The 18,153-nt window shown below is 41.8% G+C and overlaps 2 protein-coding genes across 4 annotated transcripts; one reads left to right on the forward strand and one right to left on the reverse strand.

The window, feature by feature from the left end:
• Positions 1 to 838: 838 nt before the first annotated feature.
• On the reverse strand, positions 839 to 9,717 carry fam114a2 (family with sequence similarity 114 member A2). Of its 2 annotated transcripts, none has more exons than XM_007901336.2 (14): positions 9,507 to 9,717; positions 8,036 to 8,371; positions 7,736 to 7,829; positions 7,186 to 7,287; positions 6,192 to 6,301; positions 5,407 to 5,541; positions 5,002 to 5,160; positions 4,521 to 4,644; positions 4,040 to 4,125; positions 3,189 to 3,335; positions 2,866 to 3,005; positions 1,849 to 1,921; positions 1,583 to 1,636; positions 839 to 1,362 (listed from the first exon to the last, which is right to left on the reverse strand). In XM_007901336.2, the coding sequence occupies exons 2-14, from the start codon at positions 8,357 to 8,359 to the stop codon at positions 1,261 to 1,263; spliced, it is 1,650 nt and encodes a 549-aa protein (XP_007899527.1). In that variant the 5' UTR covers positions 8,360 to 8,371; positions 9,507 to 9,717; the 3' UTR covers positions 839 to 1,260. The 2 variants fall into 2 exon arrangements, with proteins under 2 accessions (XP_007899527.1, XP_007899526.1); XM_007901335.2 differs by having other exon boundaries at positions 4,491 to 4,644.
• Positions 9,718 to 10,094: 377 nt separating this feature from the next.
• LOC103183708 (microfibril associated protein 3) lies at positions 10,095 to 16,852 on the forward strand. 2 transcript variants are annotated; one of them, XM_007901334.2, is made up of 3 exons: positions 10,095 to 10,160; positions 11,626 to 12,099; positions 12,747 to 16,852. In XM_007901334.2, the coding sequence occupies exons 2-3, from the start codon at positions 11,832 to 11,834 to the stop codon at positions 13,547 to 13,549; spliced, it is 1,071 nt and encodes a 356-aa protein (XP_007899525.1). In that variant the 5' UTR covers positions 10,095 to 10,160; positions 11,626 to 11,831; the 3' UTR covers positions 13,550 to 16,852. The 2 variants fall into 2 exon arrangements, with proteins under 2 accessions (XP_007899525.1, XP_042195953.1); XM_042340019.1 differs by lacking the exon at positions 10,095 to 10,160 and having other exon boundaries at positions 11,532 to 12,099.
• Positions 16,853 to 18,153: the final 1,301 nt, after the last annotated feature.

An 18,153-nucleotide genomic window follows, 5' to 3' on the forward strand; every position in this document is an offset into this window, starting at 1 on the left:
AGTTAATGGGCAACAAAGCTAATAAATAGCAGGTAGTTTTCTCCAACAGTTGGGCCTTGCTCTAGTCTTGAATATGGATCCAGCCTTGGGATGTCCGCCCGACGAGAAAGACGCTATACAAATGTAATTTTGTATTGTATATAGTTATAGAGTTAATATAAAGTGAACGGAAAGAATACTAGCGACAGCAGTCCTCATAACTCAATGCTCACAAACCCCTTTTTGTTCTTTACAGAGACCCAATTTCTGTGGTCCACAGCAAACTGTCCTGTTAATTACAGACCTAGAGAAAATATCATACATTTTAAATAGGATGTTTCAAGGAGGAAAAGGACTCAACAAATCAGAAAACACACCTCCCATTGAATGCTGTAGTTCTTTCGTTACACTAATCGAGGAAGTATAAACACTGCTTGGAGGCAAAAGGAGAAAAGCTGATCAATTTCCCACCGCACCCTGTTATATTCAGCTGATCTAAACACAAACTGGTTTAGAGTAATAATGGGAATAAAATCATGTTTAGTTGCAGTTTTGGTCAGTATGTGGCAGAACAAAAAAAACCCTGAGCAAAATATTTTGTTACTATATTTTGGCAATTTACCTGAAACTAGTTTATCATTTCCATTTATAATATCCAATACATCGTTTTTCATTCTATGAAGACCTCAATATTGATATAGAAATCTGGGCACTGATAGCTAGTTTCTAAGTATTCTTTCTAAGATAAATAACTATTATTTATGCAGAAACTGCAGTTAGCTGTGCACAATGGGCTGCCGGGTTTCACCCACAAAATACAGTCGCTGCACTTTACGGTATATTCTGTGAAATGCTTTGAGACATCTTGAAGACGTGATAAGGCAGTATATCAAATGCAAGTATAATTAATGTGACTCAAGAAATGGCTGAGGACTTCAAGATCAGATTGTCAGATTTGTTGCAGAATGAAATAACTGTCTAAATAGTACTTTTAAGGGAGAAAAGGATTCAAAAATCAGAAAATATACATCTTTTCCAAATGCTATAATTCTTTTAAAATTATTTGAGGGAGTTTAGTTTTATTTATTTCCCTGTTGCAGGAGCCAGTTTCCTTCTGAGCACTTGATAACACTTCTTGCCCTTCTGACCAGAGTCCATGTTAAAATGATTCCAACTGTTGTACAATGCATCCTAAAGTAATCCAGGCTCGTCCAGGATACATTTTGTGGAATAACATTCATGCAAAGCAGTTTAATTACCTAAGGCAATAAAATTAAAGATTCAACGTGTTGTAGTGTTAGATCGAGACTGGATCTGAGAAACTTGAAGAACTGGAACCAGAAGCTGGAATGCATCCTGGATGTAGGTTGCACTATTAGAAGCCTAGAAGAGAAATTTAATTGGGATTACAAAATGGTACATCTTATTTTTCTTCGGCTACTGAACATGACATTTGCGTAGACTTCAAAGATAAACGGGTGACTATTTTTAAACTTTTCTCATTAATTAATTTAGATCAGAATTCAAAATAACTAATTATGTTTGGCTTCCATATTGTCAGGTGACCTCCTTAAACAGAACAGACAGATCAAGTAAAATTTACCTCCAAAAATACTCCAGTAATTAATGGATTCAAAACTTCCACTTTCTCTGTAGCCTGTAAAGAAAATAAATATTTAGGGAGCCAGTCTATCATGAGCACAGCCAGCTCCAAAACACAGTGATCCTGACTCTGACTTTATGTCATGGGGAAGCCAGAGTTCTTATTTCTTGCTACAAAGACAACCACCTTAATGGTTTTAAATTAACGCCTATGCACATCTGCACAAAGTAAGAAACACAGCACGAGGAAAATTTTCTGTTCCTTACCCCGAGAGCTGTCAAACAGGACGTAAATTGTTTTGAAAGAGAGGCCACTTCCTTACATAATACAACAGTCACTCTGCAAAAGAAAGAATAATAATAAACCTTGCGCTTGATATAGCACCTTATCACGTCTACGAGACGTCTCAAAGCGCTTCACAGGGTATACTGTAAAGTGCAGTGACTGTATGTTTAGTGGGTAGATTCAATGACCAATTTATTATTTTTTTTGTTTGTTTTTGTAATAGAAACGAACACTACACCAAAATACTTGATAAACCCTTCGTTCTTTTGTCTTTTTAAGGGTGTCAGCAATAGGGAATGGAACATTTTTTCTATTTCCAATATCAACGTTAAATAATTTTACATCAGATGTAGCACAGCTGAAGTCCCTTTAGTGTTTAAAACCGCCCCAACCTCAGAACTCCTCATTCATCGCTCAGCAGTAGCATGTTGAGGCCACCTGACCCTTACAGACCAGCAGGGATTTTATCCCATCAGTTTGGATTTATTCAATATTAGGTCCCAGGTGTAAAGGAAAATGATATCCCAATGATCCTATTTTCTATTTCTAAATCAAATATTTTACAATTCATTGCAGAAAGCTGCCTACAGCATGGTGTCACTTGCAAAAAAAACTGTCTGTGGTAAAGTGTAGAAATGGACAATTCCAACTGCAGGGCTATTTTGTAATAATAGTTATAATACATGAATTTGAGACCGTTGCATTTTCCTTCCCTCTCAAGTTGGGATGAACCTGCCCAGCTCCATCTAGCTGTGAAATGAGTGAGGTAAATAAATTGGATTAACAGATATGCTTTGACAATCTCCCTTTCCCACTTGCTCCTAACTGAAGTTGAGGTACAGATCGGCTACGATCTTATGGAATGACGGAATAGGCTCAGGGGGCTGAATGGCCTACTACTGCTCCTATGCACGAATTGACCAATATTAAAAATTCACAAGTAAGCTTTTCTGGCCAGCAGACAAACGGTTTAAAATGGCAATGGTAAAGTTTCATACTTTGATAAGGTCTTGGCACGATCCAGTGCCTCTACATCTGGGTCCTGGCTGTGGAGGATGAGCTCTGCTACCTTATGGAACTGTTCAATGGATCGAGCAGTCAGTTCTGCTAGGCTCTGAATGGCAGACGTGTGGATATTCTACAAAAGTACATGCACACAAGAACTTGTCACATTATATAATGATAATAATCCTTGCATTTGATATAGCGCCTTATCATGTCTTCGAGATGTCTCAAAGCGCTTCACAGAATTGACTGTATATTTTGTGGGTGAAACACAGCAGCCAATTGCGCACAGCAGCATCCCACATTGTGCACATACCTCCACTGAATACTTCTGAACTTTGTTCAAGTCACCAGACTTAGCTTCATCTCTCGGACCCTGTCCTTTCTCTGGCTCGCTCTCTTCTGGTTGCGCAGACAAGACATTGCTTGCCTCGGTAATCCGGTCGTGTGCATTCTTTCTCGCCTGAAACAGACATTACTGTTGTCATAGATATCGAGCACCAAAGATTACAACCAGATTAATCCACCTCCTGGATCAAATACAGAACCCCTCAAAAGTTTTTATTTACAGTTTATATTTATTCAGTGCCTTTCAAAGAGCTTCCACATCGGTGGCTGGGCCTGTGAGCTGAGGGTAGGAGCTGAAGACGATAGGGAGGGGACAGATGACCAAAGGTATATTAAAGGGATAAGTCTTGAGGTTGGCTTTGAATTTGGGGAGGATTTGGGGATGGATTTCTACAGGGCCTTGGCTGAATGACTGAAAGCTCTCCAATCGATGGTAAGGGCAGATAGGGTGGGGGACATGAAGCAGGCAATAGGACGGATGTATCACGGGACATGAAGCACGTAATAACAAAATGTAGAAAATGAGTTGATTGAAACTGTCAACCGATTAAGATCAGCCCAATAAACACAAAAGTCCCATTTCTTCACATACATAATTACTAAAGATTTATTTTCAAAAGTAAAGAAATTACTCCTTGTGCAAATTGATTGCTAGAAAATAATATCTGGGGATTCAGTATATAGTTTGGGACACGACATGTCAAGCGACTGCCAGGATGGTAGAAGGCAAACTAGATGGACCTTGGTCTTCTTTCGCCAGCAAATTCTTATGTTCTTAATTGTCTAATCAAATTACATGGTAATTGCATATCAACTTACCTTGCTAAGTTTATCAGATGTTGTCGCTATATTCAACTCTGATAAGAGCTCACACAATTCTTTCACAAACTCGGAGCCATCACCTCCTAAAAATCAAACGAAAGTTCAAGATCGGAAAGCCGTGTGAGGGTCTCAACATTCTATAATAACAATCCCAGTATTCCCTCTTCAATACAAACATTGCCGTTCATTGTTAAGTTGGAATAATTATTGGTGTTTCAGTTTGGAAATAAAAATCTAACCTTTGAATTTTGGCAACAGTTAAAATATTTTTACCTTATAATTAGTTGCATGGTAATCTACTGTAATGTATATAGCTATATTTAGCCCTTATCATACTATTTCAGAGATAGCAAATAGCCTATTCAGTTAGCCAAGCCAATGAGCTAACTTCACAAATTCAAAAAGCTTTGTGAAGTTTATTTATATTTAATGTTTGTATTATTATTACTTATATTATCCGCTGCATTATTAGCTTCACCATTGTCCTCTTCCTCCTCCTCTTCATCAAATTCCACCAGTGAGAAAGCCTCTTTGATGGCTTCCAGCTCTTCCTTTAGATTCTCCACATCTTGTCCGGACAGAGCGTGAAGCACTGATTTCACCTACAAAATGCGACGAAAATTGATTTATGATAAAGAAATAGCCCCAAGTTGAAAACAGATCACAGGTTAGAAATACCCAGATTCCGCTAGTTTTCTTTAACCTCTGTATACAAGTTGAAGATTTCGAGAACTTTCTTTGGTCAGTAGGGTGTATGACATATGAGAAAACCCATTACCACGCTTAAAACGTTTCCCAACCAGACTGGGAGATCCACATGTGTATTTCCCTGTGTTTGGAAATGGAAAGCGCACTCTCCCTGCTCTCCCTAGAATAGTTCTGAGAAAACAAAATGTCACTAACTGCCTAAACAAAACCACAAACTGTGATTAGGGTGAAGTTCCTCACTCCACATTTACCTTTCCCTCACTTTCATTGGATAAAATCTCCAAAGCTTCCAGATGGGAAAGGCCTTGAAACTCATCAAACAGCATCCCATAATGAGCTTTCTTTTCTGTATCCTCGGAAACCTGATCAGCCACAAGTAGCTCCTCTCTCTCTTTTGCCTCTCGCAGAGCCTTCAGAGGATGAGAAATAAAATTAGCTTTAAAAAGGAACGGGGAAGTAGGATTATAGCAGATTAAAATATGTAGCCTTTCACAATCCAATTGCTGTTTTTCATGGCAGTACTTTTATGCTTTCTTTTAAAAGGTCTATTAAATACTCTGATAATTTTGTGGTTCGAATCAGTCAATCGTAAGTCAGTTCTGAAACTGACATCACTAAAGAATTGCCAACAGTTGAAGCAAAAGTGTAGAGGGTACCTGAGACAATGTGGTATTCCTATTCATAAGTCCCTTTGTCTTCTTAAATCCAGGATCTCCTTCTGCAAGTACATCCATGGTCTTTTTACCAATGAACTCAAGTGCATCCAAACCACCACTTAGTACAGTTATGCCCTGAAAGTGCATTAAACAGACTATCAACATTTGCAAAATAGATTTATCACAGAGAATAAGGATAGTTTGGTTATTCAATCTCTGTAAAGATAGGCCACAAATTGCTGACACGGATACAGTATTTGGAACATTGATGGTGCAGGTCGCATCTACCCATAAGGTCAATACATTTGTAAATAAAAGTCTCTGAAATGTTATAATTGTATACTTCTCGTACTTACACCAGTTGACCTCCTGCACTTGAAGTTCAAAATAGAGATATATAGAATGATATGGCATGGAAACAGGTCATTCTGCCCAACTAGTGTGTACTCGTGTTTATATTCAACGCGAGCAGAACTTCACATTTCTACAGACCATTAGATAACCACTTATAAATATCAAGATAAACAACACTAGCATATTGGAACATCTTTATTTTAGCAGCTAGCCACTAGTAAAACCTAGCAATATCCCTAATATTTTCAGACATTTGTTGCAGCCATTTCCTATTTATTTTTGAAGTGGACGGAAGCAACTGAACCACATTGGACACATCTAAAACCATTCTTCCTCAGAAAGTGAATTCAATGATTGCTGATGATTTAAGACAGACAGCAATAAGAATTTCACAAACCATCTTTTTAAATAAAAGAAGACTTGTTACTTACTGTACTCTGCACTGCACTTGTGATGGTAGAAAACATTCCAAACGCTCCACTTGTCGGGGAAGATGATTCACTCTGAGCTTTAGGGCTGCTCTCAGCTTCATCAAACTCTGCTGTTTTTGAAAATATTGTTAACAATAATTATAACCAATTCCAGATCATTTAAAAAATTGGCAGAAAACCCACAATAACATTGCACAATCAGATGCGAGCTGTGATTTTAATGCATATATCTTTTCTGTCATCTTTTTAGCAAATATTTTGAACTATACACCTTTGGTTTACCAATATGGCATTTCTAGCATTGACATCCAAATTGCATTCATGTTAATTATTTCCCCATTATTATCTGCTCCAAATTATTTTGAATAGATTACTGCTAATATTATTTTGTATTGTATTTGGATTATAAAAAAATGCTTTAAATGATGATTAATGGTCAGCATCACGGTTGATATTTTCTGGTAATCCATCACCTAAACAAGAGATGAATACTTCCAGATGAACACAGACAGTAGAGGTTGATAAAAATTCTGTGGTCTTTCTCATTCAAAGTTGCTTGCTAAAGGAAAGAGCACGGCACTTATCCGTCGAATCCCTGATTTGAATAGGAAAGGCCATAGTATTTTTACCTACAGCTTCTGCCTGTAGTAATCCGGCATTATTTGTTTCATTATTCAGGAAGTCATTAAAAGCCTTTGATTATATTAAAGCCTAGAAGCACATTCATCATCATGGATTATTTTTAGTTTAGCAGCCTCTGTTGCTCAAGACCCTCATTCATACATTCATCACATCGAGGTTAGATTACGCTAACTCCCTGCTCACTTCAAACTGCAGATTTTTCAGAAACCCACCCCTCAGAGGAATGAGATTAAAATCCTCATCTTAATATTGATTAATATTAAGGCTTCATCTTAATATTGCACACTTATACATTTCCAGCAAGTAAACTGAATTGTTTTCGAGAATTGGCAGTATCCCTGGCACTTCTCACCTCCTTTTCCATCAAACAGCTTTACTTCTGCTGAAACTTCTGTAGGGCTGGGAATTCCAAGAGAAGTTTCAGCCTTTTCAATTGCTTGAGAAATTCCGTGGCCTAAAGCAATGAAAATAACATCAAACAAGCTGAGACAACAATCCCCACACACAACTCTTTTAGTTAAATGAAAGAAAAAGTAACAAGGCAGGTAAATCAATGCTGCTAACTATAATAAATACTCAAGTATAAATGGAATAGAGGGGGAGGGGGGAGAAGGGAAGCACAAGGGAGTTGTAAAAAAAAATACTCCTTTTGCAACTTCCCCAGTCTCGATGGTTTAATAACCATGGGGATTTCATTTCAGATGACTTGAATTAAATAGAATTACAAAAATGAATGAGGGAATATTAAAACACAGAAGGCCTGTGATGTTACTTCTGGTTCATAACATAGTTGCATGTCTTTTCGTTTGGTGCAGTTACTTTACTTCTCCTGTCAAATGAAGCAGTGGTTTGAAAATAAGCTGTTTACCAATTATTTTCATGCAGGGAACTGGTAAACTCACCAACAGACGCAACTGTGGCTGTAGCTGTCGACAGCAGTGATTTTCCCCAATTTCCCCAGTAGCCCCAGCTTCCTGCTGCTTGACTGGAGGATTCCTGTGCAAATGGTAAAGATCTGTTTGGGTAACTGTGGTTATCGCCTCATTTCAAACTCATTTATTCCTTCTGTACAATACAATAAGCACAATACAAATAATATTTATAAAGCATCTTTCACGTTGGAAGGATGTTTCAAAGCGCCCGTCAATGCTGATTGGGCATCCAAGCATTTGAAAAGCTATAGCAGCTATAGTATTTCTTACCTTATCAGCCTCCCCTAAAAGCTGTTGTTCAGTTCCCACAGGCTGGGTGGGTGCCTTTGATTCTGGTCGTTTTCTGGTCATGCTAACTGCCTCTCTCCTTTCACCTGCACTGTCTCCAGATGTGCTCTCAGTGAGCTCAGGCTCAGAAACCACTGTTTTGTCACTATTTGCATCTTGTTTGGCCATATCAGAACGAGGTGTTAACTCTACACCATGAGGTTGGTCTCTTCCCGTATCTGTTTCATCACTGATGGATCTGTCTTCCTGTCTGATTTCTTTATGATCAGATACCTCAGTGGTCCCAGTGTTCTCCATTTTTGACATCCTGGTACATACCTGCAAATACATAAATTGGTAATCATTTCATTCTCCATACTGTTCTCATCATTCTTATATTATGGTATAAAGAATGAATCTGTTTCCATGTTACCATCCACAAAGAGACACACAGAAAAATAAATGTTGGCACGGCGGTGCCTTATTTAGGCTCTAAATAATCTAATTAATAAAAACAATAACAATCCTTCCCTTCCACACACAAAAAAAAGCGATGTATGAAATAAATCTCTTTTTTTGCAAAGCAGGTGATTCATAAATTAAATGGGTAAAAGCACAATAATATCCTTGAACATCTTCAAGGCTGAGACTGATAGATTTTTAAAAAAACAGAGGAATCAGGGGATATGGGGACAGGGCAGGTAATTAAGAGTTAGGTCTGAAGATCAGTCATGATCTTATCGAATGGCGGGGCACCGGCTCGAGGGGCCGAATGGCCGACTCCTGCTCCTAACCCTTACGTTCTTATTACCAACACTGCATATCGATATAGTGCCAAAAGCGTTTCGCAGAATATACTGTAACGTGAATTGACTGTGTAGGTTGTGGGTGAAGCCCAGTGACCGAGATAAAGCAGGTACAAAGGTTGCAATGACCAAGCTCATTGCATCAGGTAATCAACCGCTTCAAGGCACCAGTTTGACTGAGCAGCAACCGAGGTGACCTGACGGACCCCGAGCCTCTTAATAACAACAACAACAACAATAACAACCCTTGCATTTGATATAGCGCCTCACCGACAACCGTTTACACAGCGGCCCCTCAAACCCCAGGGCGGAGGCCCCCCGAGCGCTCGACTGCGGACCCTGAGCTCGACGGCGAGCCGGGCGGGGAGTTGGCAGGTGACCGTGGGCTCGGGGTCGAAGAGAGAGGAGGATAAGACTGAAGAGAGAGAGTGTGTGTGTGTGTGGGGGGGGGGGGGGGGGGAGGGGGGGGGATAGAAGTTAAAGAGCGCTCCAGAGTTACGGGGCGTAGCGGCTGAAAGCGCGGCCACCGATGCTGGTGGCGATGGGGGGGGGAGGGAGAGGGGGAACCAGTCTCGTCTCGGGGACGTCTCAAAGCGCTTCACCGGATTCTAGTGCGTGCCCAGTGTAGTGACTGTGCGTTATGCGGGTGTGTGTGGATGAAGGCTCACCTGAGGCCTACTCTCGGCTCTCTCCCGCCCTCCCGCACCGACGCTAACTTTGAAAACTCCCCCCCGACTCCCTGCACAGCCCGGGACACGTCACTCCCTCACTCCCTCCCTCCCCCTCCCTCTCCTCTCCTCCCGCCCTCCTCTGACGCCTCTGACCCCAGGAAGTGGTAACAAAGGACCCGTCTCCTCCGCCGCCGCCGCCGCCTCCTCCTCCCACCAGCTCCAACCGCCCGCTCGCCTCACCGCGCATGCGCCGAAGGCAAAGCGCCGACCCACGTGCCCTCGCCGCGCGCGCTCCGAAGGGAGAGCCCCTTCCTCCCCGCCCTCCACAACCGACGTGCCCTCGCCGCGCATGCGCCGAAGGCGCCGCTCGACCCCGCCCTCGCCCCGAAGGGAGAGCCCCTCCCACCCCAACCGACGTGCCCTCGCCGCGCATGCGCCGAAGGCGTCGCGCGACCCCGCCCTCGCCGCGCGCGCTCCGAAGGGAGAGCCCCTCCCCCCTCCACAACCGACGCGCCCTCGCCGCGCACGCGCCCCAACGGCCGGCCGTTCGGCCGGGTCTCAGTGCGCATGCGTCCGTCCCTTCCCGCTGCTCTTGGCCCTCTGAGCGTCCGTCCGTCCGCCGCAGCAGTCGATGGCGACCCGCGGGCCCAGGTAACCGCACCGCGAACCGCGAACCGCACACACAAGGTGCAGGTCGCTGCCCCCCCCCCCGTCCCCCCCCCCCACCCCCGGCTCTTTCCTTCCCCCTCATAAATAAATAAACAAACGAAACACTTCTCGGCCCTTGACCTCCGCAACCGCCGGGAGCTCGCGCTGACCCTGGGCCCCCGCGGCGGCGGCGGCCACTCGGGCAGAGAGAGAGAGAGAGGAGGGGAGTCGGGGAGGAGGAAGAGGAAGAGGTGTCCGTGAGGGGAGAGAGAGAGAGAGAGAGGTGTCCGGGTGTGGGGGTGTATGTGGGGAGAGATAGTCTCGTGTCTTCCCTCTGTTTCTGGAGACACAATCATTCCCTCTCAGTGGGAACGGAGCGACTGTTGATTCGCGGTGGGAGAGGGGGGAAGGCCCGTGTTGTGTGGTCAGCCGTCGGCTCCCGTTACTTTTGTCTGTGGGAGTAAATAACCTGTTGCGTTACGCGCGCCCCCCCCCACACACACACCCCACATACACCCCCCCCCCCCCACACACACCCACACACACACACCCACACACACACACACACCCACACACACACACCCCACATACACACACCCCCCCCACACACACCCACACACACACCCACACACACCCCCCCCCCACACACACCCACACACACACACACACACCCACCCCCCCCCCCCCCCCCCCCCCCACACACACACACTCGCTCTCACTCTGCGGATTGTTTGTTTATTAACAATAAATCACCAGAGAAACAGTGGTGGTCCGTCCCAGGAGTGCAATAATAATTAATTCATCATAACTTGGTCACCCAATCCATGACAATGCCCCCTCTTATCCCTCCGACTTGCCCCTTCCTTCCCCCCCCCCCACCGCCATCTTCAGGTCGTACCTGAAGACCTTCCTCTTGACCGTGCCCACGGTCACCTTACCCCCAGTCCCGTCCCCCAGCTCGGTGTCGAGCTCTGTCACCGCCAAGTGCTCTGGGGCATTGTTGGGAGAGGAACTCCCTTTTATTTTCGGATCATGTCGGGGGATTTTTAACGTCCACTCGAATGGGCAGATGGGACTTTGTTCTAAAGGGCAGCGCCTCCCTCCTACATCGTTGAGACGACCGTCTCAAAAGCACATCACGGAATATACTTATTTTGTGGGCGAAACGTGGCAGCCAATTGCACACAGCAGTACCCCCGGAAAAGCGATCCGCAAATCGACTAACGACCAGTTCCTACTTGCTGCTTGGTAAGCAGAGGTGTGTGGAGTAAGGAAACTTGCCTTCGGTTTCTCCCCGCTGGGAATCAAACCCAGACCCTCTCGCTTGCGAGGCGAGTGCCCTAACCAGTACGCTACAGTACGCCACAATCTGATTGTTTGATCAGTTTGTGAGAATATGTTCTGCAGTGTGGATCATTTATTATTGTCATGCAAATTGATACCCAGATTTCTACCTTTCTGATTACAGGTTTTGATTGACCTTGGATTTACAAGTGAGGATTGGAAAGTTGACTTTCTCCTTGGATATGGACAATGCAAACTTGACTTTATGAACTAAATGATTTAAATCTCTTACCAGAACGCACAATAGGCATGCTGCATCACATTACCTTAGATTCCCACTAGTAACTAGACTTGTTCTGCCTTGAAAACTGACAATCTCCTTGCCTTTCAATGAAGTCCTGTTTAGTGCTAACTTTGCTTTTTATTTGCTGCACTCTTGTTGTTTGCACACTAGATAATGGGGCAAATGACAGTTTCATCATTACAGAAAGGATCAGTTCTGTACCTCGTTTTCATACAAACTCAGCAGCACACCATGACCTAATAGTGAAGGAAGGAACCAGTGTGTTAATAGAATGCAGTGTAAATGGCAGCCAGTTCCACGATATTCTGTGGTACAACTCGAAAGGAAATCTACTCAAGGAAAGCAGAGATGGAGGTAAATGGCTACCATGCCAGGTCACTCAACTTGAGAGGAAATTCTATAGTACCTTGCTTAATGGAAACTTGTTACTTTTAAAGTGTGCATATGGTATTGTGTGAAAATGTTACTTTTGCACAAGTGGAGACTGGTGCTTTTGAAGGAGAGGGACGTTATTTGGGAATGAAATGGCTTATTGTTCCCAGTTTTTAAGTCAAGCGCTCCCAGTTCATGTAAACCTATGCCATCGTTACCTAACTTCCTTTTGTTCTTTTCAACAATGGGAGAACATTTTACAGGTCTGGAAATTTTTGGGTGTTAAAATGTACAGAGAAAAGTTAAGCTGCCATTCTTTTAAAAGCAAAAATGAATTTTTTACTCATCCTCTAGAAATATCAGGCAAAAATGTTAGAAGCTGCTCGAGGGGCCACAATTTACAATACAAAAACATTGGATGCAAAATAAATAAAAAGCAATGATTGGGTTTTAAAGAAGGAAGAGTCCACTTATTGGCATGGCAGATTTCAAACATCTAAAAAAAATTCCAATAATCCTCGAAAAGAATGTAGTTTTAAGCCATTCAAATAATTTGAACAAAGTCTTAGCCTTACAAAATCTGTGATCCTTTGAATCAATTTTGACTTGTCTGTTCTTTGTTGTTACAGGTGGAAAATGGCTGATTTTGGACAGTGGAGAGCTGAACATCACCAGTATTACCTTTGCCGATCGAGGTCGGTACACATGTGTGGCCACGAACACTCACGGCACTTTGAACTACACCATCACCTTACGTGTTGTCTTCACCACAGGAGACATGGGTATTTATTACATGATCATTTGCCTCATTGCATTTACTATCGTTATGATTTTGAACATCACCCGCCTCTGTATGATGAGCAGCCACCTCAGGAAAACCGAAAAAGCCATCAACGAGTTCTTCAGGATGGAAGGAGCAGAGAAGTTACAGAAAGCGTTTGAAATTGCGAAACGCATTCCCATCATCACGTCTGCAAAGACGCTCGAGTTGGCCAAAGTCACTCAGTTTAAGACGATGGAGTTCGCCAGATACATCGAAGAACTTGCTCGCAGCATTCCCTTGCCGCCGCTTATCCTGAACTGCAGAGCCTTCGTGGAGGAGATCATCGAAGCTGTCCGGATGGAGGAAGCCGAACAGGCCATGGCCGAAGAAAACAAACGAGGACAAGCGATCGGCGGTAACGATGAGGTTTACACTATTGAATCTGAAATGCAACGCAGCAGTTCACCAGCGGGAGAGTCCGATGACTCCTTCATGCACGAGGATTGCCAGGAAATTGCCGTTCAGGTGTCTGTACATTCTCAGTCAGAAAAAATGAGCATTGATACCCTGTCCCACGAAAGCAGCCAATTTGAACACGGTGATGATAATTTGCCCAAGATGCACACAGCAAATAAAATGGAGAGTGTAGTGTATGAAAGTCATATCTAGTCTGTACAGAAAATGTATGTGGCTTATAATTGTCTGTGGAACTAGTCCACTGCAAACTTATAATTTTTTTAAAAAAAGTGGGCCATAGGCAAATATTCAAGCCGTATCAAATAGTCGTGTATAATTGTCATTTGTGCCAATTTTGATAGGAGTGTTTTTAAGTTTGTGGTTACTTGAACCCTGTCACTTAAAGTCAATTGTTCGGGCCAATTACTCAAGTGTCAGTATATCTTGCTTAATGGAAGCAACGTTGGTCAAACTAAATAAACCAAGGAAGTGAAAGAAACGTAATGATTCCCAAAATGAACTTTTTAATGCCACTTTTTAGGAGTTTAAATTTATGAGAGTCTTCTTGGAGCATACCTTTGTTTCATTGCCTTGTTTTTCCAATACAAGTGTTGGGTTCCACTGCTCATTACAATGGAAATCAGAAACAAGGTAGCACATAGTACTAGCTCTTTAAAAAACAAAATCAATAACTTTGCCAAGGGAATTGATCACAGAAAATCCACCATTGTTCGTGCTTTTGATCTCTCTCTAATAATCCTTTCTTCCCCCCCCCCCCCCCCCAATTGTGTAGCTGTTTTTGAAATAGGGTTGAGTTTAGGAGGGATTCTTCAAGCATGAGGTGTTGGACGGAAGCAAATCCTGGGGGAATTTAATCCAGCACAAGTCAACACTTCAGGAGAGAGAGAGGTGGTAGGAAGGTAGAGGTGATGGACCAAAATAAGTCCTATTTTTGTCTGTGGCCCATCACTAATTCTGAAAAGAAAGGATCACATAGTTTTCTGTTAGTCCTATTGTCACAATCCTTATTATTCCATATTGATGCAAGCAAGGAGAAAATGGCAAATAAAATATTGTTCACCAAATTCTTCCTATTACACTGCACCCAATAGAAGACCTCTATTATAGCATTACTATATATTCACGACCAATTTTAAAATGTCTCTCAAGCAGTGAAAATGTTAGTTGATTAATTTAACAGAATTTATACAACTGTTTTTATACATTGGATTTTCTCTTGTATCTATTTCAAACCCTGCAAGTTTTTGTACAAAACCACTTAATACCGAACTGCCGAAATTATGATCCAGCGATATGTCCCATGTATATTTTAAACTAATTTTATTGATAATGGGCCACCAGGTAACCTCTTGCAGTGAAGCTTCCTTCACCTGCTGTGCTGCACTAAGCCATACTGAAGGTTGTACGTTCAAACCCTGGCCAGCACCAAGTTAGCTTATCTCAGCCACATCAACAAGGATGAACACTGCACTACAGTTGGCTTATTTGCCTCTTGGTGCTCGGGAGGTTCAGTAATTGTGCTCCCAATTATCCACTGACTGAAGGTGTTTTTGTCTGAATGTTGCCGAAGATCAGACTTTGGCTGTGGCAAGCCAACTCCGCCCACCCCCAGTCATAGCCTCAACACACGTGCAATGAATTCTCATTTCGGCGAGACAGTAAGCACAATTAGTAGCAGTGGATCTGTATCCCAGCCAAGAGTTGGTGACTTCAGGAGAGGGATTTGGAGAAAAAAAAGAAAATTAACAATTTGTTTTAACCAAGTGACCTGTAGCAATATGGTAAAAATGTAATGGTGCTCTATAAAATCATTCTCTTAAAGCAGGAGCGTACGGGGGCGCTTTAGTATTATACTCCGTCTGTATCCAATTTACAGATTTAGTGAAATTCTCAAGTTTTGATTCCAACTAAAGCTCTATTAGGATGTGTGTTGTGGTGCAGTGGTTTTTGTATGTACTAGAAGTTGTTTTTTTTTAAACAGTTTGCCCTGTTTGTTTCATAAGCTGTGAACTGATATAATTTGTTTCATATGCATTCTATTTTTACCAAAGCTTTAGTGAGTATTCTGCCAATTAAACTTAAGTATAAAGGATCAAATATCTCAAAATGAGTGTACGCACGTTCGCCTAAGTTACTGTTCCTGATTTTAAGTGTGGGTCGGTGCCGTTGTCTAGCATTAGGCAAGGAACAAAAGTAGAATACGTCAACCCGATTACAATAGAACATTCCAGGAGGAGTACATTTTAAATATTACTGAAGCTGCTATGTAGGGTACATGTCTGCATTAAAATTCTGTTCTTCTGTCTTGACTGAATCCTATTGACTTGTACAAAATGTTAAATTGTTAAACGGAAACGTAAACAGCATTTGAAATTCACATGGATTTGGATATGCAGTATTTGGACACGCATCCTTTTTTTTCTTTTACCATTTGTTTCAACCCCCACCCGAATGCTGTTGTCTTTCAAATAAAATAATCTTGGCAGGTGAGACTATTTCTGAAGTACTGAAGGCTGGATTTGATTTGGTTGAAAGCAGAATTGCAAGGAAGCCAACAAAAATTCTAATTACTTTCAGAATTGAGAGTCACGGCTGAAAAAAAAGAGATATTTCCACTCCTCAGTGTTTAAAAACAAAGTTACATTTAAATAGCACCTTTCCCATCGCGAGGATGTCCCATATTATATAGGCTACCATATTTTTTTTGCGGGAGGCGAGGGGACAAGTACATAGACCATAGTTGCAAAATACTAGAATATTACAATTACCATTACTTCACACGACTGTATATTTGGAATACTGTAACGTCTATACACTGGGATATTATAAATACACACTTTGAACCTATTATAAATGAGCTGTAATGCAAACAAAATCATATCTGCAAAACTGTGGAATTGATTTTCAAATGAAAATGATCCAGCCATGTATGCTTTTACTTCTTCCTGCCCTTAATTCAGACCAAGGTTGTCATTTGTGGCATTACTAGAAATTACAATGGCTTGTCGACATCCTAAGCAACATGTAAAATCAGTTAACAATTTCAATGCAGGAATTTGAGAATTTCTACATCGCTAAATACCTCAAGTTACAACCGACTAAAAAAAAAACTGCCAAGTTAACGTTTATGTGGAAATATTTTCAAAAATGGTGCCTTTTAGTACTTTTATAAATGTGCTATTATTAGTGTAATATTACACATGTTAATCTTTTTCTATCAGCAGCTGTTATTCGAGTACTACCTTTAAAGTTGTTTTCGATGGTTTGGTTAATTTCGACAAGCATCTCAGTCTTTTCGGTGACAATCAGTCTATTATTTCACTGGAGAATTCAGCAACATTTCTGAAACATCTGTGGCGGTGCTCACTATCTTGGGGAAGGCATGGCCTTGATCCATAAGTCTGTACATATTTCTGTAATCTGTAAGAGTTTGGCTTTCGTGAATTGCTCTTTATTGCTATCTGTACCATTCAAATAAACTTTCAGCAAGCTCTAGTCTGGCCTATTAATATGCAATGACATTTAAACGTATTTTGAATCGTTCTTCTGGATGTCGATATTTCCAGTGGACTGCCACACAAGTGTTTGACTCATTTCAGTATGTATTTTCTATAGCTGCAGCATCAACGTCCACTTTCAAAGTACAGAGCTGCAAATGACGACTGTATAACTGATTTATAAATGCATTTGTGCATTCTAAAGTCAACGCTGAATTGCTATTAATTACAAACTTATGACCTCGTAAGTGAAAAATACTGTTTATTAGTAGTGTTTTGATATTATAGGCCATATGCCAAATACAAGGATTTTAAATGAGATATTAATTACGTATTATAGTTTTAGAGGATCTTGAAGTCAGGTTCTCGCCAGCAGTGTTGTTCTGTTTATATAAAAGTCAATCGATGTGGAATTATTATTGTTATAAACACTTAATTCTGGACAGTGTGTTCAGCTGGGGAGCTGCAATTTAAATATCACAAATAATAATAATCTCAAAAGTTCTTCACATGATATACTGTGAAGTGGAGTGACTGTATTATGTGGGTGAAACACGGCAGCCAATTGTGCTCAGCAGAGTCCCACAAACAGTCCTGGAATAAAACTACATTAACATTTGAAATTTTCAATACAAAAGAGTTGCTGTGGCTCCCAACAAATTGAGTAATCGATCAATACCCGGTATTGTTACTTGAGCAATGAAGAACACAGCTGTGACTGAACGGGAGCCGAAGCGAAGTCAGTCTCGGTACTACATTCCCAATTTCCAGGTGCAACATGTAGGAACTTGTTTACCATTTGCAGCAGAGTTTAATCGATTTGCGTGCAATTTTTGCGGAACGGAGAATTCTTGCATTTTAAAGACTCTTATCGTTTTTTTAAAGAGTTTGCAGAATAAAAGTGAAAGAATTCCATTGTTTTGTTGAGGGTGAACAGTGGGGTGTGCTCACCCAGGTGTGACGAGTGCAACCGAGTTCACAGCACTGAATTTACAAACTCAGATGTGATGGGAACGGTAATAGTTTGCCAAGTTTACAACGTTTGAATGTTGGGCAGTTTCACAGCTGAGTGGAAGAGCAGAATAGCTATTTCAGTGGAACCCGTCGCGCTGTGTGGGAGCAATACTGGAATGACTTCCACTTGATTGCTTTTCTTTTTTGAAACGAAGCCACCGAACTCGTTTATCAACCGCTCCCCAGAACGGCACAGCTGAGATTGGGTCCTCAGTGGTGTGTGCGGTAGTATCATGAACTTCGAACGCACAACATTTTTAAATTTCCCAGATTTAAAAAAAAACA

The sequence above is a fragment of the Callorhinchus milii genome, unplaced genomic scaffold, assembly GCF_018977255.1.
Source record: "Callorhinchus milii isolate IMCB2004 unplaced genomic scaffold, IMCB_Cmil_1.0 Scaffold13, whole genome shotgun sequence".
NCBI classification, from domain to species: domain Eukaryota; kingdom Metazoa; phylum Chordata; class Chondrichthyes; order Chimaeriformes; family Callorhinchidae; genus Callorhinchus; species Callorhinchus milii.

What these genes read in the sequence shown, in the direction of transcription:
- fam114a2 (XM_007901335.2), bottom strand. Translation starts at nt 8,359, where the DNA reads ATGTCAAAAATGGAGAACACTGGGACCACTGAGGTATCTGATCATAAA. An exon ending in CCAATGAAAGTGAGGGAAAG is followed by an intron (nt 4,645 to 5,001) that starts GTAAATGTGGAG and finishes CGCATTTTGTAG; the next exon opens with GTGAAATCAGTGCTTCACGC. An exon ending in TTACTGGAGTATTTTTGGAG is followed by an intron (nt 1,363 to 1,582) that starts GTAAATTTTACT and finishes TTTCTCTTCTAG; the next exon opens with GCTTCTAATAGTGCAACCTA.
- LOC103183708 (XM_007901334.2), top strand. Translation starts at nt 11,832, where the DNA reads ATGAAGTCCTGTTTAGTGCTAACTTTGCTTTTTATTTGCTGCACTCTT. An exon ending in CAAGGAAAGCAGAGATGGAG is followed by an intron (nt 12,100 to 12,746) that starts GTAAATGGCTAC and finishes TTGTTGTTACAG; the next exon opens with GTGGAAAATGGCTGATTTTG.